Raw genomic sequence first — 24,267 nt, forward strand, 5'->3', positions numbered from 1 at the left:
CTTTCTGCAGTAGTTCTCAGGTCTTTTGTCACTCTTGGCTCCCTGAAGTGCCATGAGCCAACCTTAACATCCTGTCTTCCAAGACCAACCGGCCTGACTTAGCCTCTTTGCTTGCTCCTATGGCTGCTGTTCCTCTGGTCAGGCCTCTTCAGCCAGTGATGAGTTTAGATTTCCACAGTCCACCTTTCCAGCCTGAGGATGAGCGTCCAGACATGCTGCTTCCCATAGTCTCCTGATTCTGAAACTTAGTTGGCAAAGTGACATTGGATTTGGTATTCTGCTAGGTTCCTCTGCTTGTCCCCAGCTTCTTATCTACCGATTTGTGACCAAGATGTGTTAACCCACTCTCATTCCTGAGGGCTATCCTCTGCTGTTTGTTCGGCGTTCTTTATCTTGATTGAAGCTCCAATTAAATTGAGTAAACAGTGTGCAGAAGAAAAGCCCTGTCCTTTCACCTGTCAGATTGTCCCTGGGCTTTCCATCCTTATTGCTGCTCTTTGAATCTGAGGATCTTTACCTCTTTCTGCCTCACTACTGACAAAGCATTAAAGGCATTCTCACTAACTTTCATCTTTTCCTACCAAAGTTTATACTGCGCAATGCTGCCAAATTCACAGAGCCATGGAGTATGTAAACACGAAATTCCTAAAACTCCACCTTAAAACCTCTCAGGAAAATCTTTTTCTCCAGTCAAACATTTCTTTAGATATTTAATGCCATTTTCCCATGCCGCTTATCAGTGAAGAAGAGTTGGCCCTCATGCATTTTAAAAACAGACCATAACCTGCATTCCTGACCCAATCTCTTTCCATCTAATCTGTCTGCCTATCTAGCAAGCATGTTCCTGGATGCCTAATATATGCAGACCTTGTGATAAACTTGGAAGATACAAAGGTGACTAAACCATGGTTAGAGCTCTCAAGGAGCTCAAAATCTAGCCGAGGATGGACATACATAAACAGATTCCTGCAAACACATGGTGATTACTGTGATGGAGAGAGATGCTAAAGAGAACACAGAATAAGAGTTGGAAAGGAAGTTTTGGATGAATATCAAATATAGATGTGTTAATTTTGATGTATTAATTGGCATGTTAATTTTTCTCTTGTTCAGTAATGAAAAAATAAAAACAATAAAATTTGTTGTGTGTTCAGCTCTGTACTAGGCATCAGGCAATATAAGAAAGGGTCTGAGGGGATGGCAGAACCTGTTGAGAAGGCAATAAATACTTTTTAATTACTTTCATTGAGTTTTGTTACTGTTATGCATGGTTTTCAAAAATTTCTTTAGAGTGTATGGGTTAGATTTTGGTTTTTGTAAAATTTGTAATAAGAAAATGATAAAATTTATGGAAGACAGCTTAATTAGTTTCTGTACCTGTCTGTCTGTAGTTAAGGAAAACCTAATTTTGTAATATAATTTATGAAATATTGCTGATTCCATTGTTATTTCATATTTACATGATTTTACCATAGTTATTTTATGCCAAAGGCAGCAAAAACATAGAAATATAAAAATAGGTTAGACGAAATAAATTCAACTAACAGATGGCAAAGTCTTTCTTTAAAATGAATGGCTCAGTGTTAGTGGTACGGCTGCAGTAATAAAAAGAAGTCTGTGAAATGCCAAAAAATAAAATAAAAAGCTTTGATTTTAAACACTTAGATACACTAGCTTTTGTTAGGCTTAGAGTTATAATATTATGGGCAAGCAGAATTTCTTTAAAAACATTCAGAAGTTGCCTAATTATGTTACTTTTCATTCTAAGATTTAATGCGTTTATGGATTATATTGTAAAACTAAATTCATAGTATCAGTATGACTAGAAAAAATTAGACAGATATCTTAAAAACTCTACCATCTCCCTCACCCCCATGTACTTCTTAAGAAACAAAAACAAATACAAAGATTATTTAAGTCCTTCCCCAGAGGTTCAAATATACTGCACTTTCTAAATTATGAAATATTTTAGTCATGTACGGAGAACAATGTAATACCCAAATTTTAAAAAATTAACATTGTCCCATATTTACTTTATATATATATGTTTATATGTATAATCATATATATATTTACATATTTTTATAGTAAAAGATATATTACCAAAATGTATTTACTCAAAGAAAAATAGAAATCTGTATGGTCAGGAAAGATCACAGACAAAAAACAGAGAGAGAGAGAAAAGAAACTGACCCTGAACAGACTTCCCACCATTAAAGACTTCGAATCAGATTTTACAGCTTTTAAAAAACCTATACCCTCTGTGTTACAGTATTGCACAGAAAACAAAGAGGGGAGTACTTCTGAAATTCTTTTATGAAACCATGGTTGCCTGGTACCCAAACTTGGCCAAAGTCTAAGAAAAGATAATGACTTAGAATCTCACTTATGAACGGAAAAGCAAGAGTCTTCAATAGAATATTAGCAAATGAAATCCATCAACGTCTAAATAGACTTACTAATAAGCAAGAATGTATCCCAGGAAGGCACAAAATATTCAGACTTAAAAATGTGTGTATACTAATGTTAATCACCAAGATAAGAAATTAAAGATGAAGAATGTATATATCATATTGGTAGGAGTGTAAATTGGCAAATTGGCCTTATCTTGTAAAATTGCACCTTCATATACTCTACAACCGAAAAATTCCACTCCTAGGTACATAATCACAAAAAAAAAAATTGAGTATGTATACCAGGAGGTAAGTACAAGAAGTTTCAAGCATTGATTTTAGAAGCCAAAAACAGGAAATAATCAAATACTCATGACAGTAGAATGGGTGTTTTGACTTACAGGCACAATGGAATATTACACAGCAGTCAAAATAAATACACTTTATAACTATGAACATACATATAGATGAATCTTAGTAATATAATATTGAGTGAAAAAAGCAAATCCCAGAAGATTACTATATAATACATTTTATAAATTTTAAAAATAACTTAAAACTAAATATTATCTAGGGTCCATTCGTATGTAATAAAACTAAGCAAGAAAATAATGAAAAATGTAGCACTGGGTAACCATGATTGGGGGAAGCAAGAAGACAGTGGAAGATGTGCACATAGGTATTGTCAATGTTACAGTCTCAGGTTGGTCAGGTGTTGGTTTTGTGGCCACTTGTTCTGCTCATTATGCCTGATCATCTCAGTATAAACAGACATAAAATTTGATAAAATTCAAATTCGTGATTTTCATGGTTTTAAAATTCTGCAGCAAGTAAATAATAGAAGAGAAAGTCCTTAATCTAATAAAATATGTCTACAAAAAAGCTATATTAATTAGTCTTTGCATGGTAAACATGATGTCATCTACACAGAAATCGAAATATAATGATGCACACTTGAAATTTATATAATGCTATAAACCAATGTTACGGCAATAAAAATTTTTAAAAAATGAAAAAATTAAATAAATATTTAGAATCTAAAAGAAAAACATTTTCAGTGCGGAAATGTTAAACATGTTCTTTTAATGTCTGCGTTTTCATTGTTGGATTATTTTTAATTATTGTTTCCATCTTGAAAATACAACCACATTAGTTGTTGTGACCTGAAGGTGTTCAAAAACAATACGTTATTTCAAAATTATTCTTCACGTTTTATCTTTCAATATCCCCAACACAGTGATATTTCTGGTTCCTAAAGCACAATTTCTCCATGACAGTTTATGCCACTGCTGTTACTTTTTAAACGAAATGTTACCTACAAAAGAGTCAGAGGCAATGCTTTACAAGACCATATTTTTTCAGAAAACAAAGTATTAAAAAGGTAAATTGTATGTATGACCTCTGACCCAAGTGCACCTCTCTCTCCCCGTAGGGAGAGGGTGAAAAGTCATTTGTGTTGAGCCTATCGTGATTCTGTTTAACATAGAGATGTCAAAGCTTATATTCTGATTCCTAAACTAATAGATACTTCAGGATTTCTTGAAATATATGATTTCTCTATGATGGCGAAGACCTGTCAAAATAAGCTCTTTAGGTACAGCAAGCCACAAGATCAAGAGACAGATCTTGTGACTTGGGTTATAAGGATGCACAGATTTTTTTATTTTTGTTTGTGTTTTTACACTTCCTTGCTGACTGGTTCCATTGTAAGTAATTTTCTGAAATTTTACTTTTAATGTCATTCCATATAATAATTTCTGCATGATTCTTCTTTTCTTTAAATCAGTGTTTGAATTTCATTAAAATATTTTAGGATTTCAGGATTCTGAAGTGCTTATATCAACTAAAAGAGAGTTATGCCTCTATTTTCTGTTTATTTCACTTCTGATTTTTTTTTTTGCAAATTATTTTTAGAAGTCAGCAGCTTAGTGCCTGAAGTCTCATGTGGAATATCAGACAGTTATTGCAAAGATGTTCAGCCGCTGAGAGTGTCTTATGAAATAAATTCTTCATTTAAAACTATAAGTGACCTACAATGAAGTGAGCCACACCTGAGTTTTCAAAATTTTGAATACATATGCAAAAAAATAAATTAATTAATATAATGAGTTTGTTCCAAGTGATTTATTAATTCTATACCTAATTTAATACTGTGGTTTATGAGCTATTTTACAGGAATAGAAAATATAGTGCATGAATAGTTTTAGAGTTAAAGAACGTGGTTTTAAAAATATGAGATTGTTTGGAGCTGATTGCACAAAGAAATGAGCCCTTGTTCTGAGTCAAACATATATACAAGAGTCCCTTAAATATAGTGCCACTTCTCAAGAGAAGGAGAGTTGTGAGCATCTTACAGTTCACGTGCAGTGAGGAACATATTGTATGGAAGTTATATACCCTATATTCAAGCTATAACATTGTAACCGTAAGGCATATACATATTTGGGACTTCCTTATAGATATATCCAGGCCATATTGTTCTGTGGGACTTAATATGTTCATTAGATAGTATTCAGATATTTTTATCTAGCACCAAGTTTTATATTCTGCCACTCAATAGCAGACCTTGGACGCTCAAGAGCTCTTGGACACTATATTAAAGAGAATAAATGGGAACCATACATTGGGACCTAAAGAAGCTTGATGAGATTGGAGTTTCAAGTATACAACTGCTGCTCTTTATTTCCACTTGGGAACAAAACAAATGGAAATTAGCATCCATAACAGCGGCATAATATAGATAAAATATTTATACCATAAATAAATTAATATAAATAAATAAAACATGTTGATGTTATGGGTATTCAATGAGGAACTCTATAAGCATGGGTTTTAATGAGACTCTCCATGACAATAATCATGATTTGTGGTGACTGGAATCCTGATGAACTTGATAGCCCTGCCATATCCCACTGGAGCCAGGCTTGTCCTTCTCACACAAATAAAATGCTGACAGTGTCACTGACCATGCATTTGAATGGAAATAATTTGTATCCTTTTTATGCATACTATATGTATACTCTCCTTTGTACAAAAGATTTTTTCTAAAAAGTTGCCCTTTAGGGCAACCTCTTTCTGTGTCAGTGGTGCTTAACCCTGTAATCTGAAGGCATTTCTCTTCCTGCTGAGCCATCTCCCTCTCTTTTCCCCTCTGATTGCTTCAGAGCAGCGTGCTGACCTGGGCTATTTTTCAACTGTTGACATTGATGGTACATTTTCCCAAAGCAGTTGGAAGCATTTACCTCATGCCTGATTCCCGAGAGGCCACGGCCCTTTCCACTTCCTTTTGTAAGGACAAGGGGAAAGAAGTTACATTTAGGTTTCTTCACATTATTGTTGCCTTAGCCTAAAACTCAGTCACCATACGATGAGCACATATCCAGTTAAGACTGAAAAATCTAGAATTAAGGCTCACATGGCCTGAGGAAACAGAAAGAAGTACAGGACTCTGCGAATGATTTACCAGTTGTGGGAATGGCAAAGTTTTCTATCAACATAAAATGCATAGCTCCTCCAGTAAGCACAGTGCATAAAAATACGTTGTGTATTCTGTCAACTTTTCTACCTTTCAAGGGCCTCTTAATATTTAAGATATGCAATGTGACTTGCCGTTGCAGTATACTTTACTCTGTGGATGTTTTGTTTTCAGAGCTCTCATGATTTTTATTTATTTGTCACAGAACAAGAAGACTTATGTAAATATACACATTGACACATATTTGTATAGAGATGTTTTGTGTTTGTAAATGTCAGTGTGTAAAATATATAATGGTTATACAGAATACAAATGCCATTGATAAAATTACTTTCAGTAAAGTAGTTGTCAAAGACATATATTCAAATAGCATTTTCAGGTGAAGAATCAACCAAATTCTGGCTACTGAAGTGCATACAAGTTTGACGGCCTGTTCAATGAATCTTTAGCTTTATAAAAATGCTGGCACAATTTTTACCCATGCTCTCCTGTCACTGTGCTACCAAAAAGCACTAGATGACAAACTATTTCAGTTCCTACTTAAAAACTCTGTTATTGTTTTCTAAATTACATGCAAATCATTTACTGGTAATTTTCTTTGTTTTCTACTTCATTTGGGCTTTAGCATTACTGTAATTAAAGTATCTGAATAATGTTTATTGGAGCATCATGCTCTTTGATCAAAGACTTGTGTTAAGTCTCTATTAACCAATTATTAATGATCCTATCAATTACAGACTAATTCAATGGGCACCGCCCTGAACTTTTATTCAGGGAGTAATTCAAAATTCTCAGCCTAATCAAAATCAGATTTGAAAGGTAAATAAAAAAGATTTAATTCTACTCTCCCAGGGTGATCTTATGTTTGATGAACTCAGCGGAAAGTCGCTTTGAATAACCCAACAAGAAAAGTATGACTCTTTTCCGTAAGAATTTTCTAAGTTTTATATTTTTCTTCAAATACATTTTGTTCTTTCTGACGTAGGATTTGGAGAAATTGGATAAGAGCTTACCTGTTAACTTGATGTCAATTTTAGTTACTTGTAACTATAACTGAGTGTAGTTTTTCAAAAAAATTGAGAAAATAAAATTCATACAGAATATTACAAAGATCTGCTCATTAAAAAAGAACAGAAAATCAGGTTATTTTCTCTTTATGTATCGTGATTGAAGCAAATCAATACAAGGGCACTAAATTCAGTCTTTATATTGTTTTATTAACTCGGAATGTGTTTATAGCTTTCGTTGCTTTTATCTTTCCAACTTCTTTGATATTTAATGAGAAAATCTTGATAGATGGACTTTGATTTAGAACTGTTTTTACACATGGAGTTTTAACGAAGGCTGGCTGAATTTTCTCAAGTGTTTTCCAGAACTACATTTGGAGGGTTCCTTTGGACCTCAGAAAGCAGACTTTTTTTAAAGTTTCCTTTACTGAGCTTATGAGGAAGTCACTGACGTCGCTCTGACTCATTTGACTTCTGAATTGTGACTCTGCAGCTTCTGATCCCCTTTCCATCATCCATGAAGTATGCATACAAGTACATGCCAGTCGGGAGCTTTCCAGGCTCTGGGCAGAGTCCCCGATACCTATAGTGTGGGGATTCCAACGTCTGAATCAGAACAGCAGTAGCCAGGACCCAGAGCCTGACTGTGGACCAGAGAGTCCACAGTCACTTTACTACCCCAGAAACTGCGTGCTGTGGCCAGTGCTGCCCCTCTCAAAGTCCCATCACACTCATTTGTCCTGGAATACACACCTGGCAAAGTGGAATAGAACACATGTTGGCTGCATGTTAGCTAAAGGGGAACCCTATGACCAGCGTGCTGGCAAACACCAGGACTGTTCTCTCTCTGTTCAAGGAAAGGAAAAGAAGACAAAATAACGTGGGGTTTATTTTTAAATATGTGTAACAACAAAAGAATAGAAATTATTCTAAAGGCATGAAGAAAAATTATAAAAGTGGAAAATTTTCTACAGAAATAGTAGGTTACTAGAATGTATACAAAGGTATTTTCTCCAAAAATAATAGAGAGGATGAGATAAATGCTGCAATGATGAGGGAGGTATCTTAAATAATGTTGTATTTCAAGGAAATTTAAAAATTTAGCATGTAAATTACATTACCAAAATAAAATCCATAATATTGAGGACAAAATGGAGAAACTCTGAGAATGCAAAGGAGAATAATAAAAAATGGAAATAAGTGAGGAAATATTATAAATAGGAAAAATCAGAAGACCAAGTCTTTCGATAACTGACCTTCTAAAGGGAGACAATAAAAGAAGCGGAAGCAATATTTTTAAATATAAGAGAAGAAAACCTTTTGAGCACACCTCCCTCTCCCAGAAATGAGTCTACAGCTTGAATGGACCCACTTTATTCTATCCAAAAACAGTAAAGGAGACTTTCACCGAGACATATCCTTACTAGGATGATGATGATGATGACAATGATGATTAGTGATATTAATTTCAAGAATAAAGAGCAAACCTTATAATTATCAGCCAGGTAGGGAGAAAATAAAAAGGAACTGGATTATTCAACAAAAAGTGTGGAGAAAATTACATTCTTATAAAAATAAAGTATGAACCCTATGTCACATCAACTATACACATAAAGCCAAGATGGTTTAGATGAGGAAGAAGGAAGAAAGGAGGGAGGGAGGGAGAAAGGAAAGAAGGAAGAAGGAAAACTCAGAGGAAATTATAGGAGGATATGTAAATAGTTTTTAACTGAGCTAATTAAGCTGAAGGTCCTTTTAAGCATACAAAATATGCAATCATAAAGACAGTGATTGATAGATTTGGGTATAGGAAAATTTAAAACTTGTGTGTCAAATATAAAAGTAAATGACATAGCAAATTAGGATAAACGTTAACAAATGTAACGGAAGCCGGTATTGATGCAATATAAATAATTCTTAAAAACCAACAAGAAAATCTCTAATCCAATTTGAAGGATATCAAGAGTCTATATGTATATATTATTAGTGAGACTGAACAATCAGGAGAATGTAAATTCATTGCCTCTTATTACCATTTATGTAGATTAAATGTGGAAAATGCCATTTTTCAAATTGTCAAAAATGTAAAATTTTATGAAACAGGATTGGTGAGTTTGTAGAAAAAAATTATACACTGCAGATAGAAGTTTATAATCTTTCTGGAGACAAGTGAAGCAACGTATATCACATTTCAAACAGCAGATCCTTCATGCCTGGAAGGAGCAGTGGCACCAATGAGCAAAGATAGATATACATGGAAGTTTGTTCTAGATTTTTAGTGACGCAAAAGAATTAGAAACAAATTTTAAAAATACTGATAGGAGACTGATTAAATAATTTTTGTGCTTATTCTTGTGTCCATAATAGAGAATATTACATAGCCATTACAAATTACTATTATAATTTATATGTAAAAATATCCACAGTAATAGAAAAAATGCAAATTGCAAAACCACCTGTATACTGTGAGCTTATAGGAAATGTTTGCAAATATGAATATCAAGAGGTCAACAAGAATTAACTCTGGATAATAGAATTATAAGTTATTTTAGCTGCATTCCTTACCTCTCTTTGCACCATCTGAAATTTTCACGAGTATTTATTACCTTTATGTTTAGAAAATAAATGTATTTTCCATATCCTTTGACCAAATAACTGTAATTCTATGAACTTATCCTAACTAAATGAGATATGTACTAAATGAAAGGACTGGGATTTTATGACACTATTAATATAATTAATTAATTGTTAATTGAAGTGTAATTGGTGTATAATATTATATACGTTTCAGATGTACATCATAATTCAACATATGTGTACACTACAAAGTGAGAGCATTAATTTTAATAGAAAAAATTAAGGGTACAGGGAGGAGTATATGTTTTATAGTAAATAAATGATTGTGGTAAATCCTTAAAATGGCTTCTTAGGACAAAAATTCTTAAAAATAGTTTATTCACATAGAGAATTACTAGTGAAATATTAAGTAAAAGAAGAATAAACTAATTGACCTGCGAATATGGACTACAAGTGCAACCAACACTTGGTAACCAATAATATTGTTCAAATGCCAAGTACAACAAATTTGTCTAAAAAAGCCACTTTTAGGGAGGATAAAAAGCACTGATTATATCTGATGGTGAGACAGAGTTATTCTTTTCATCTTTCTTCTCTGTATTTCTCAATTTTTCTTCACAACATGGATTACTTTTATAATGAGAAAGATGATTGAAATAAAAATATTAAATAAAAAATGTTCATCATTACCATGCTATCTCCCATCCTCAGTTAAAATGTGCAGTGGAGGGACTGGCCCAGCGGCATAGTGATTAAGTTCGTATGCTCCACTTTGGTGGCCCAGGATTCACAGGTTTGGGTCCTGGGCATAGACCTACGCACCACTCATCAAACCGTGCTGAGATGACATCCCACATACAAAATAGAGGAGAGTGGCATAGATGTTAGCTCAGCAAGAATCTTTCTCACCAAAAAAATTAAATAAAATATGCGCTTGAACTACTTGCACAATTCTAAATAAACTCTTTTAAAAAGCTAATAGTCATGAGCTGACAGCAATCATGGGGTGCAGTTCAGGGTGACATATGGTATTATTTGTGTTACAATTGCAGGTAATTGTTAAGTATGGAATTATCTGAATTTTGAATCGGGGGTAGATAATGCCCGGATATTTGGAATGTCTATGTTATGCTAGGTGTCCTACAAAACACACTCTGGAATGAGCACCTGGGCTTAGAAAGCTTGTTTATGGCACCATACACGTGTTATACCTGGTTTTACAAGTAAAAGGCAGACTATAAAACAGCAATAAAACAGCAAATTCCCTCTATCCTTTCAAAAGTTATTTTATGGTATTATTTTTGTATTAGTATTCATAGTTTTGAAATTAGTTCTTGAAGAAGCAGTTACTATATTAAAAGTTTTTAAATATTATTGAAAATTAAAACTTCTTTAGTAAAGGGAGGAATGCAATAATGATGCTGAATAAAGAGTGTATTATCGGGCCTCTACAGGATGTTAAGAGTTGTCAACCTATAACCTAGAGCTGCTAGATCATATCAGACACAGAGGCTACATAACGTTTCATAGTAAGTTGATCACATGAACTAGCTGCCCTGAAAATATGAACTAAAAGTATATCCAGCATCCGATAACCAGCAATATTGTCAAATGCCAAGTACAATGAATTATGTGCCTTTGTAGACAGGATTATATACAATTGTTTCATGGAATGTTAAGGTAAAAGATTCTTTATTGGAACCAAAATACTGTCTAAATATTTTGCCTATAATTTAATTTTTAAGTACTAGATTATTATGTTAACTTCAAAGTTATTTCTGTTTAATGAGCTAATTTTACAACGGTCCATGAAGTTGCAAAATACGTAATCCAAAATAACTGATACAGTATAAGGCAAAAACTAGAGTATTTTAGATGCAGCTGAGTGGCATATTTCTGTAATGAATCTCTTTGATCTGTTTGTTCACTTTGCTTGCACACTTATTTATCTGTAGCTCTTTCCATTTTCCTCACCCCTTGAAGAACATCTCCATGATAATCAGCTGACTTTCCTAGTCTGCCCTGTCTCCTTCCAGAGAGCCATCTGTCAGGGTGCTATGCAGATGTCTGAAATGTAGTTTATCTTGACTTGTCTCAAACAAATGCTCTTAAGCTTTTCTACACTATTTTTATAAGTTAGACACTTTAAAATTCTTTCTGCTTCACTAAAACATTACAGGATATTTTATTATTATTTATTTATTATTTACTTTATTATTAATTTTAAAAGTTATATTCCTACATAATCGTCATGCAATACTTTTTTCTTATATTTGATTTAAGCCTCTCTCTATATATCCCTCTTTTTTCACTCTTATAATTAAAGGGAAATAAATCACTCACTATAATTTGGAATCTAATTTTCTCTTTTGATATTATTTTAGAACCATTTCTCTATTGTAATATAATCTTAATATTTAAATGGGGATGCACAACATTTCATAAAATTAATTACGTTATTTTTAGTTAACCATTTTACCCATAAATGGAAATTTCAGTTGCTTCAAATTTTCTCTACTTTAAGTAAAGATGAAATGGCTATCTTTGCACACATCCTGGGAAGGTGACCAAAATATACTGAGACTTACAATTTCCTTCTAGGACAATCTTGCCACCCTGTTTCCCTATTTCTGTATCTCTGCTTCTAATAAAGTGTTCTGAGACTGGTATTAGATTCTCCTCCCATATTTATTTATTGTTCTATTCTTATCAAAGTCTTATATACCCCTTACTATATTTTACATATTGTTTTACACACTCATCTAATCCTCATAAAATCCTTCGGGGACTATTATCCTCAGTTTTCAGATGAGAAACTTGTGATATAGAGGCATAAAGTAGCTTGCCCAAGGCATACAGCTAGTAAAGGCAGAGCCAGTTTGGGAACCCAGACCATCCAGCTCCACCTGAAGGGATTGTCTCTCACCATCGCATTCCTGAAGATCAGAGAGGATTTTTAACTAGTTGCCTTCTCCAGTAAAAATTGGTCGGTACCCCTGTGACGCCATATTTCCTTGACCAGTAATGTTGTCCCATGTAGACAAACAAGAGAAAGGCAGCTAGCACTTTCTGCTATGATACATTGTGGCATCCTTAGCCATGTGTTGGTTCTTGTCCATACAACATATTTAGGAAATAGTTCCAGCTCAGTCCAGCAAAATGTTTTTTGAGGGACCGTTACAAGTAAGGCACATTTAATACAGATCCAGACATGAAGTACAGTGTAGTCAGCCAAAAGTCTGCCCATGCGCCAGCTCGGTGCCCTAAATAACCTGCTCTATTTGCGCCAAACCTCGGGAGGTGAGGGTCTAAAACAGCAGAAGGCATTCAGTCCAGCATGTTTGCAGTACGGCTTTAACTCAGAACATGTACAAGTGGGCAGAGCGGTCCTAGGCCAGGAGTCAGCATAGGTTCAGAGGAACCTCCGAGATCTCTGGGATGCTCTTGCCTGCTGAACATGAGGGTGGCACGTCTGTGTGTGGGTCTCAGAGTGAGATCTGCACATGCCCTCTTGCAGCAAGTCCACACTAAGTGTGGGGATGCTGATTATTTTTATACTGAAAGGAGGTTTGCTTAGGCCTGGTATTCTAAGATTAATGTAGCAAATTTTAGGACAAAATCCAGCTTGAAACAGATTGCTGACTATTTAAGTCGAGAAATTGACTTAACTGGAACAAAAAAGAAAAACATTCTAGATCAAAAAAAAAAAAAAAAAGCTGGAGAAGGGGAGCAGTTAGAGTGGGAGAAAAATATATCTGTTAGAAAGAGCCAAGACACACAATTTAAGGAGAAAACATCTCCACCCAGCAGGAAACCCAACTGACTTTAAGAAATAGCACAAGAAAGAGATGCTATAAGACTCCTCATTGCATCATCTTAGCTAAGGACTTACAGAAATTTAGGGACTGGAGAATCCAGCCCTGGAGGTGTTCATGTTCTTGGTGACAGTTTGAGTCCCTGTGCATTTACAGCCTTTACAGCAACACAGTGACTCAGAGTACTGCAAGTTTTTTTCCTTCTGTTTGTTGAGTGTTAGTAACATTAAGAAAACTTTGAAAACCAGCGTCTATGCCTAGATGTCACTACGCAATTAGATTTGGATTTAAAGCAACAACAGCAATCCATGTTTTTCAGCCCAGACAGCTGAAGAACAGAGACGAAATTTATGTCAGAAGACAGGGCTCTCCTAGTATTGTAAAGCCAGGATTGTTTTTGTTTGTTTGTCTTTGAGTTGCTGTAAGTTTATGTGTGTGGTGAAAAACCTTTGAGATTCCTCAGAAATTTCTGAAATCGTCTCAGAGAATGGGAAGAAATCATTGAGTGAGAATCCATATGCGTGGTGGAACTGTGGATCAGAATGACGTGGATTGGCATCTGAGATCCTTTCTCTACTCTTCATTTCTCTTTGGATCACACATCATGTTCTGTTAGGCATCTGTTCCCTCACTCTAAAGTGGAGCTGATACCCTACGATACAGGCTGTTGAGAGGATTAAATGAGGATATGCAAGACAGCGTTTAGCATAGGGTGAGCTATGCAACTGTTTCCTTGCCAGGATATCATAATTTGGTCACCCTGCATTGCTGCTGGACACACAAGATACTTTAGATGATATAATACATGTTTGGAAAATAGCAAAAGCAAAAGTATTTTGTAGTTTTTGATAAACTTTCAAAAATGTTTTACTCAAGTGTTAAAGGTGGTTTTCTGTCTTAATCCATTGTCCAATTTAAGCCTAGTGACTTTAATTAAAGAATGTTCCAAAGAGTGGGCAAAAAGCCCGTGTGAATTTCTTAAGAAATATTCCTAGGCTGTGAAACATTGGAAACTTTTTTCATATCTTTATTGATGATCATCTATGTCGCTAAATGTGGTCCATTCAATACACTCTTCCTACTTCTCGCTTCTCATTCGTGGCCTGTATCTGACCTATAACTGTCTATTTGTGGCTACGTACATCTCACAGGATGGAGAACCTGAAATAGAAACAAAAGAACATAGTGGTTGAAAGCCACCAAGGTCATACATGGGGTCCTGACAGTTAAAGATGATAAGATCAAGGACGTAGCAGGGCACTTAGTCATAGGAAGTAGGAGGAAGTAGATGGCTATTGTAGGAGGAGAAGGAAGCTGTAGATCCAGGAGGAATAATAAAACAAAAGGTAAAAGTCTTATAAGAATTGTTCACAGGGAAAACAAATTTTCCTATAATCTTTTTAAATTAGCATCATAAGATGTAAGAAAAGATGCATGAACTAGAGAACAAAAAGAAAGAATACTAAACTATTGAATGTTATGTATTCTTTGGTGAAAATCCCCCATGTTTTGCATTTCGATTACATTTTGGTGAATTGAATGCTTACTAAATCACCACAGGTCTTATGCTCTTTAAATATATATTTCGCAGGAAAAAACACATCATGAGCACAGATCCCACAAGTCACAGGTGCATGTTTTAATCCTCCTTCACTTTTGAATAGTATTTGACTTCCTCCTCATCGTTTTTAGGATTTTAGTTTTCTGAAAGAGGATTTTCACTAGACAATGATTACTATTACTCAGTTACATGTTACTGAACTGATTCAAATTCATGGAAACAGGGTTGACTTTTTCTTTAATGTTTAATTATGAAACGTCTAATACTATTCTTGTTCTAATACTATTCTTGATGTGTACACAGCTACAATTTCATATTTATTCTTATTGAATCAAGCAGTAAAGTCAGAAAATTGAATTATAAGCACAAGCTCTTGGGAGAATAATGATCAGTCTCAAGAAGGTCAGCCTGGCCAGCTCTGCACTATCTCAGTTACACAAAACTGCACAGCTGGATGAACCAGTTTAATCGAAAATTGATTGGTCCACTGAAATAACTACTGTTTTACTAGAACATGGTCAAAAAGCTTGTTCAACTTTTAAACTAAGTTTACCCAGTGGCACAATCAAAATTACAAGCCAATCATAGACTCAGTCATCACTTCCAAAATACAAGTAATCAACAGGCTTTTGGCTTTAGCATACATGTTTCTTAATCTCCTAAATTCAAGAGACTTGTAAATTTATAATGGACTCTATTGTGGCTTTTAAATTATATCTTTCCCTTTTTTTTAGGTGGATCTTCTGGTCCCTACCAAAGTGACCGGCATCATTACACAAGGAGCTAAAGATTTTGGTCATGTCCAGTTCGTGGGCTCCTATAAACTCGCTTACAGCGATGATGGAGAACACTGGACTGTATACCAGGATGAAAAGCAAAGAAAAGACAAGGTAAGTCATCCAGTGATTTATAACGCAGAAATGGAGGATCAAACTGTATCCAAGTCTGACTGAATGAACTGCTTAGACATCTGTACTGAAAATAATGGCTACATACACTGGAAAATGTATGTTAAATAAAAAGCTTTAAAGACTAGTCCTGTAAAGGAGCTTATAGTCAGACAACGTAACAGTGCAACCTATAGAAAAACAAATTGCATTACAGATAACATTTTCCATAGTATCGATTACCTAAGATCCGACTAAGTAAGGTTCAGCTTATATTTTATAAACCTAATATATAACCTAATAAAAGAAGCTTGAAGAATTTATCATAAAGTTCATGTAAACGGTTATTGTTTAAACACATGCTGCTATTGTTTTTATTATTAAAATGCATGACTGGTATTGAAAAAACTGATTTTTGGAAAAAAATATTTCAAAGGTTAACTGAAAGATTTTTGAGCATTTTATATTTCCTGGATTGTTTTGACAATTAGAAATTTTAAAAATGGAAAATTTTGACTATTATAATAGTTTGTCAAAATTAAAATATGGGCTGTTTCTCTGCTCAGTTTCCTTGATTGTGCATTAATTCATAGATTTGTTTAATTTTTTTTGACCTGGATAATCAATTTTAATATTACAATAATAGATATATATTAATGCACCATACAATTCTATACCAGATAATTTCTAATTGTTTTTCTAAAAATTCTTACCATTTTGAACATCTTTTCATAGTCTCTACTGCTCTGAATTTCTGTGGGACCCTGGAGAATGGAAATTCTCAGGGACAATATCAATAACTAATTGGATGAGATGTTAAAATATGACCTGAGTTGGACTAATGAAATGGAAATTAATTCATTGCTTAGAGTCTTTGTGCAAAGAACTCTAGCTTTCTGAATACATCAGTAGAAACAAAATCTCTTAGTTCAAGGATTTGGGGGAAAATATAATACTCTTTCATACATGTTAAGTATTTCTGAGTTAATAAAGGTTTTTTCCATTTTATGTTGCCCTTTTATTCCCTTACTGTTATTGTATTATTAACCAATAGAGAGTTGGGAATCTCTTTCTTTCTTCAAGTGTTCAAGGCAGAGAATTTACAAATTTTCCCAGAAATGCTAAGCCTGGAATAGCTATTTCAGTGAGTCAACAGTCTGAACTCAGTTCACACACAATTTATTTTAGGAGAAACATGTTTCTAGGTTTAGATTATAAAAACTATACCCATTAACCTTTAACATCCCAGAATACACCCATTTAGCATCTCAAGATACATTCATTTAGCATCTCAGAACACACACACACTTTACATTGTAACGTCTTAGAAATCGGTCTATCTTACAACGTCACAATTTAATTGGCAGCACGTTATTTTCTAGAAGAACGTAAACTAATAACATGTTTTATAATAAATGGCATCTTAGATTGAATGAATATTGGATATTTTTTTAAATTGTCTTAAAATTTTTTGAGCTGTGGACAAATATATGCCATAATTTATTGCAAATAACTATTTCAGCTCCTTTCACCTTAATGTAAATATGTTCTATAAGATGTCTTTTAAGCTTCGTAAATTATACAGCTCATAAAATTAATTTTAAGATAGCTAGGTATTTTCATCTGTTATCCATGTATAATATTCACTAAGAAGCACATCTATAATAGTGAAATTCTTATATAGGTTAATATAGGGAAGACGTGTAAAGAAAAATATGGTTAAACCATTGTACTGGTGAATTACTTCTTTGTTTCCATTTACATTAAGCATGTGATTTAGTGATTATAGTTGAATAATTTTAAAAATTGTTTCCCTTAATTAGTAGACCGTATTTTTGCATATTAATGCATTTTATTTCATTATCTCAGTCTGAAATGTATGTACAATTTTTGTGTCAAGTTGCCCAAGTTACTTGATAGTGTCGTTCAGGTTTTCTATATCTTTACTGATTTTCTATCGGCTTGTACTATCAATCACAGAGAGCAATGTGGAAATCTCCAACTTGATTGTGGATTTCTCTATTTCTCCTTACAGTTATATTGGTGTTTGCTTGATGTATTTTGAAGTTCTGTTAAAAGCTGGGTGAACAATTAGGAGTGTAATGTCCTCTTGATCAAATGACTGCTTTATCATTAGAAAATGACCTTCATTATCCCTGGTAATAGTTTTTGCTCTGGAATCCTCTTTGCTATATTAATAGAGGTACTCCAGCTTTCTTTTGGTTAGTGCTATACTGGTATATGGTTTTTCCATAATTTTACTTTTAACCTATTTTTTAGGATAGAGTACTCCTGACTGTCTCTGCTTTTTATTCCATCTTTTTTTTTTGTCTGCTTTTTAACTGGATCATTTAGACCATTTATATTTGGTATCAGTATTGATGTAACTGGGTTTTAATCTATCATTTTGCTACTTATTTCCTATTTGTCACATCTTTTCTTTCATTTTTTTGTTTTTCTGCCTTCCATTGGATCAATTGAATTTTTTAATGATTCTATTTTGTTTCCTTTGTTGACCTATTTGCTATAACTTTTTTAAGATTATTTTAGTGATTGCTTGAGAATTTGTAATATACCTTTTAAACTTATCAAGACTACCTTCAAATGATGTAAAGCCCCAAAAACTTACCTCATAAGGACAAGCAAAATATATTATAGCTGTAAATCCGTGTACTTAGGAGCCACGTTTGTTATAACACATGATTCTGAAGTTCTCAAAGTAAGCCTTACCGTAAAGAAATAGGCTTCCCATAGACAAGTTGGAAAATTCTGAGAGCAAATTTACATGTTCGGTGGAAAGGATGAAAGCCAGAATTCTCAAATGAGGCAGTAAGTCACAGTGTCATCTATCCAATGTAAAAATTTCTGAAAAATTAAACCATTTTAATATTATAAACATGGCAATTGGCTAAACTCAGATAATGAAACTGGTATTTTAAAATTAAATTTAGCCAGTTTGTTTATAATATTATAACTAATTCAGTGTAATGAAAAAAAGCCTTAGATAAATTCACTATTTATTACTGAAGGAAATAACTAATACCAATAAACTGTACATAAGAATGCAGCAATTACTATGATAATAAAGAAATACTTTATGTAAAGAAGGAACTGCAGGACATAAACATCGCTAATCCTACAGAGAAGGGAATTTTATCAAATAAATGAGGAAATGCATTGCATAAGTTCTTTGAAATGTAGACTTTTTATATATATATATCAATATATGCCAATCCAAATATATATTTTTGTATATATATATCCAAATAATTATTGTGCTTTATTGTTATTGTGGCTATTATATTAGATATTTTACCTGTAATTTCAAATATTCTTTATAGATGTGCCCTTCTTTAGAGAGGCCCTGAACAACTTAGCAATTAATTTTTCTGGGGTTAAATAAGCCATCTCCTACTGATTCTTAATATTATTTGCATCTTGTTTTCCATGGTTGCTTTCCATAAGGGAAAAAGCTCTGCAATATTTACAAGTACAAATTCAACTACAAGCTTTCATCCAAACACATATAATAAATGAATTGAATGTTTCAGGGCAAAATATGCCTGTGAAAAGTTTTATGCACACACATTTCAAAAGGGAATATTTACAAACAAGGTTTTCTAATTCTTTTTCTTGTGCCTTTGTGTTTTTATTGACCACTTGCTCTAGTAGATTTTGGGAGCATGGGTGTGGAAGTCTGATGTAGATCTGGAAACAAGATTACTTCAGAAAAACAATCTCAAAATAATAACGATTTTATGGGTTGTAAGTGGTATCAATGGTGTAAATGAAATTCTAAAAATGTATGAATGCCCTTTCTGGTTTTTATTAGTCGTAACTGACTAAGCCTCAGGAAAGCAATGCCAAGGAAAATTATATATGTACATAGGAGTGTCTAAATATATGTATGAATGTATATGGATATGCATGTGTGTGTATGTGCACACCAAAAGTCAACTGAAGAAAAACAGGTGCCTTGTTCTCTTCACTGAGATGCCAATGTCTCACTGCCCTCCCAGAGCTCTCATAAGACTTGTAATTTACGTTAGTATTTTAGTTTTTGACAAAATTACACATTAAATCTTTCACAATTGAGCATGTGATGATACTGTCTCATTACAGTCCCCACATTTTTATTTTTCTCTTTCTAGTCTACAATATTTTCTAACATGTAACTAATTTTTATGTTTCTCTACAACATGGATTCAGATACTTTTTTCATTTGAAAGTCAAATGTTCCTTTGCTCTCATGAAAGTGACATTTGTTTTATACTCTTGGAGCTCTTTTTTACTGCAGTTAACGGGAAAATTGCAACATTTGACAGACACTCTCAGTATTTAATTTTTAAGGTTATAAGCCAAAGTAAAACAATAATAAATTTCAGGAAGAATACTTATATGGAAAAATTAGAAATGAAAATGGATTTTCCCATCCAATATATTAGTCATAATGTCGTGTTTAAATAAACCTGAATCCACACCATGGGGAGCTTTCTTCTTTGGGAAAAAAATAAGCTGGTAATATTCTATTTTGTCTCCCTCCCTGAAATTACCCAGGTTTTTTAAAAGCATGCATGAAAAAAAATTGCAACTTAACTCTGGATTTCTGTAAAAGAAAATCCAAAATCCTGTTTCCAGTAAGATTTGTTGGTCCTTAAGGATGCATGCCACCTACTTGCCAAGAACTATCCTGTAACATCTTGGTGAACTCTCTAATTCATCAGTTACTAAAATTGTCTGACCATGACACCAATGAGGGGAGCTTGGTAAGAAAAACAGATTCCTGGGCCCTGCCTCCAGCTGGGGATGAGCTGGAAATTTAAATGTTTACCTAGGCTCCAGCTAATTTGAATGATAAGCAAGTGTAGGAAAGATGACTCTTATTGACACCAAAACCAAAATAAAATTTTTGAAACAAATCATCATTTTATGTTTTTCTAGGGGGAATGGAACTTATTTTAATTCTTTAGGAAAAATTAGGTTGGCCTCTAATTTGTCAGTGGAAGTCAGGATGAATCAGTCTCTAAAAGTAAGTTTAGATTTTAATAAGTTTGCCAGTTCTCTTATGAACATCAGAAAGTAAACATGTATTCGCTTTAAACAAATTCTAAATTTAAATAATAGATTTAAATAGTTAGGAACACAGATGAGGTGTGAAAGTGTGGAGAAGAATGTAATGCTAACGTTCCTTCCATCACGTGTTCAGTAGGGCGCTATTGTCAATTCTGTGCCAGATGTATGGGGGAAAAATTCTGACTATGACAGTGGCTCAAAAAACTCCCAGTCTGATGAGGAATTCAGGGAAAGTGGAAAAGTGATTCAGTCAGCTTCTTTTGAAGAGTCAAAATATAACCTGCCCAGTGTATTATCTGATAAAACAACTGTAGGAAAGAAGGAGCAGCCAGATTAGGTCTATTTATAAAAGTCCATGACTCTCCAAAAGAGAAAAAAGAGTTTCTGGTCCTTCTGTCCTGTTTTTATTCTCTCAACATCAGTGTGAAAAAGAGAATCAGCAACATAACAATTCTCACAACAAAGCCTCCATAATCTGTGCTGGAAGATCTATTCTACTTCAACAGTATTACAGATGCCACAGGGCATCCTGTCCTGCCTGCTGTTGCTGGCACTCTCAAGTAGCTGAAATTAAACTTGAATATTTAAAGCCTCGAAAGTCCAGCTCATCAGTGAAGCAGACTAAAAGAGACGTCAGTCCAGGAGTGAGTAGCCATGCTGTTCTTTTGAAATTTGATCTGGGTCGGAAACTTAGAACCTGAGGAATCCCTTAGAAGGTAAATAAATAGACTTCCCAGTGGTGGTCAGCGGGAAGGATGCTGGCAGGGGGGAAGCCAAAGGGGGTCAAGGAGGCTTTCAAGGTGGAGCAGCCACATGTTTCTGAGCAGCAGGATCAAGGACAAATTCTCCAGAATCTTGCATGGAGACCATTAGTCTCAACCACTCAGAGACCTGTGACTGTTTTCAAATCAGGCAGAGAGGGAAAGAAAAGAAGCTGCTTTTCTGAAAGCAATTTCCAAGGATGAACTGACTTTACACAAAAAGCTTAAATTAAAAAATAGCAAGTGAGTTGTGCCCCTACATACTAGAGAGTCGTATGTAGTCACAGTAGTATATTTACTTAGGTATTTGATGAGTGACTTAATTGGAACTAAGTTCAGGAGACAAAGATGTAGTTTCAGCGTTGTCTGAAAATAAGGACAGTGTTATTTAAATAAACACCATCTGGTATCAACTGTTATTTAGAATTTTATCTGCTTTCTTCCTTGTCGTAATTCAATATTATGGGACGTGACGAGAAGATGGTTGGTGTGCAGAATACAAAATTGCCTATGTTCACATAAATGTGGGTGACATTGGATTTTCGAACTTAGGACACCACCTAAGAATGTTTCTATTGTGGCAGAATGTAAAGTTCAATGATGAACTCACTCTTTTTAATTTTAAATTATGTTAAATAGCACTGCCCAGGAGTGGATTGAGGAAGATAATCGTTAACGTCATGATTCTACTTTTAATGCAATAAAAACTGATGGATTAAGGGATTAACAGAAAAAGCAGTGCAGTTTTAGGAGCTAACGTGTTCATCAAGACTGAATGAAGGTTGGTAACGTGCAGAGACAAAGTATTTAGTGAAAACATGAATAAAGAAGTTCAGTTTGTCCATAATGTATATATACCAACTACAAAATTTAAGGAAATCCTATAATTCCTTGTGTAGCTTTTATAATTCATTATCCTGCCAAAAATAGAATGGGACCCTTGTAAATTTTCCTAAGGCCTCTGACCAATAAGGCCACATCTCTAGGAAATATCCCCGTATAGAGGAATTGATATATCAAAGTGAAAGTTGTTTGCAGAGCTAGATCTGCCTACTGGATTGGGAAAGGACAACCACTTTGAACAAATTTAAATTCAGAAAACAGTAGATTGTCACCAGTGAGTAGTGTGATAGCTGTTCTTAAGGTGCACGGAAAACAACGTGATGGCACTCACTTGTCAGAACCAGTTGTGAAGTGGGGGCTTGGGATCAGAAACAAGTCAGAGACTGGTTGCTAGTCCAGAAGCAAATAGGCAGGACTGGATCAGCTACAAGGAGGACTGTATCTCCATTTCCATGTTTCACAGGAGCTCCAGGTATTCTGCCTACCCAACCGTGTTTGCTCCTGGACCTAGGGTGAAGAAGGGTTTACGAACTGGAAAGGAAGGGAGGAAGAGGAAATGGGGCTGATGGGATGGAGGTGAGCAGGGAGAGGGTTAGTAACTTAATTACAATTGTAGAATCCAGTAACTAGCTACGTGCTAGAAAGGAAAGACAAGCTAGAGTGACAGACGAGCCACAGGAAGAATCAGAAACTCGATCTTAAGGGGCTCACTAATTGTAAGGTCATTCGGTTTATTTGGAGATGGCAATAGAAAGCTAGCTGTCTTTCTTCTTGATTTTGAAGTTGCAGAGAAAGTTCTTTGTATGTTATTTCACATGCTACCATATTAAAGATAAAGACTAGCAATGTAAAACATACAGTTAATTTTGGCCAATGAAGCCTTTACCTCTCTTAGATGGCATTTGGATTTTTTAATCTTCTTCATTTGAAACAAAAAACAGAAGCAGAGGGCTTGTCTGAGGACACATGATCAGGTAGCAGAAAAAAACAAGTAAACATCTGGCACAAAATCCATAAAACTCACCAGTTTGGGGGTGGGTTGGGGGCAAGGAGGGTGAAAAACATCCCTGTGCTGTGACTCCTCTTTGGTGACAGGTAACATTCCAGCACAGATGCTATGAAACATTATTCTCAATAAGATAGAAGTTTATGGAGAAAGGAGACAACAATGCAGAGAAATGCAATAAAAAGGAATGAATATGTGTTTGTTCTTTGTGTTAATTATCTATGCCCCCAAAACTCAGAACTTCTTTATTTTCAGAAAATTTGATAAACTACCTTAAAATTTAAAACCATATAGTTTTTCTGGTTAACAGATGTTGCTGCATGGCTGAAAAAAATATGTGTGAAAAACACAAGGAATGTGTTACATAACAGTGTTATTCAAATAAAATTGTTCATAAATAAAAAATAAAAGTTTTTATTATTGCATGCTCAAATGTTGGAAAACTTAAAATTTCCTAATTTTTGTCTTCCTAATCCATTATCACTCATCAGAAATTAATAAAAATTTCTGCACAGAAAATTCTGAATATCTCATGTTTATGTTTGACTTCCATATTAGACACAATGGTATAATAACAGTATTCGTCAGTGGAAAACAAGTACTCAATCTCCTATTTAGATCATGCTTGTGTTACTACTCTTGAGGAGCCCTCAAGTGTTAGCTCAACTATGACCCTATGCATTAACTAAAAATGTTAACACATAAAAAATGTTGATTTGCAGGGGGAGGCAAACTGTCAAATGTGAATTTACTAAAGTTTTGACAAAAGTTAAAAATATATATATTGAATGGTGGAGATGGGTGTTAAAAATTCAAGTATCTTGTTATTCATTAAAAGGCAGTGATGAACCTGATAAAAGCAAGAGAGC

At 34.2% G+C, this 24,267-nt stretch overlaps 1 protein-coding gene across 2 annotated transcripts in view; it reads left to right on the top strand.

The window, feature by feature from the left end:
* The window catches only part of EDIL3 (EGF like repeats and discoidin domains 3), a 407,727-nt gene that overhangs the window by 369,905 nt on the left and 13,555 nt on the right, over positions 1 to 24,267 (top strand). For both annotated transcript variants that reach the window (XM_046668389.1, XM_046668390.1), the window contains one exon: positions 15,563 to 15,718. In XM_046668389.1, the coding sequence (XP_046524345.1) occupies positions 15,563 to 15,718 (156 nt within the window). The remainder of the gene's footprint in view (positions 1 to 15,562; positions 15,719 to 24,267) is intronic.

The sequence above is a fragment of the Equus quagga genome, chromosome 7, assembly GCF_021613505.1.
Source record: "Equus quagga isolate Etosha38 chromosome 7, UCLA_HA_Equagga_1.0, whole genome shotgun sequence".
Lineage (NCBI taxonomy): Eukaryota > Metazoa > Chordata > Mammalia > Perissodactyla > Equidae > Equus > Equus quagga.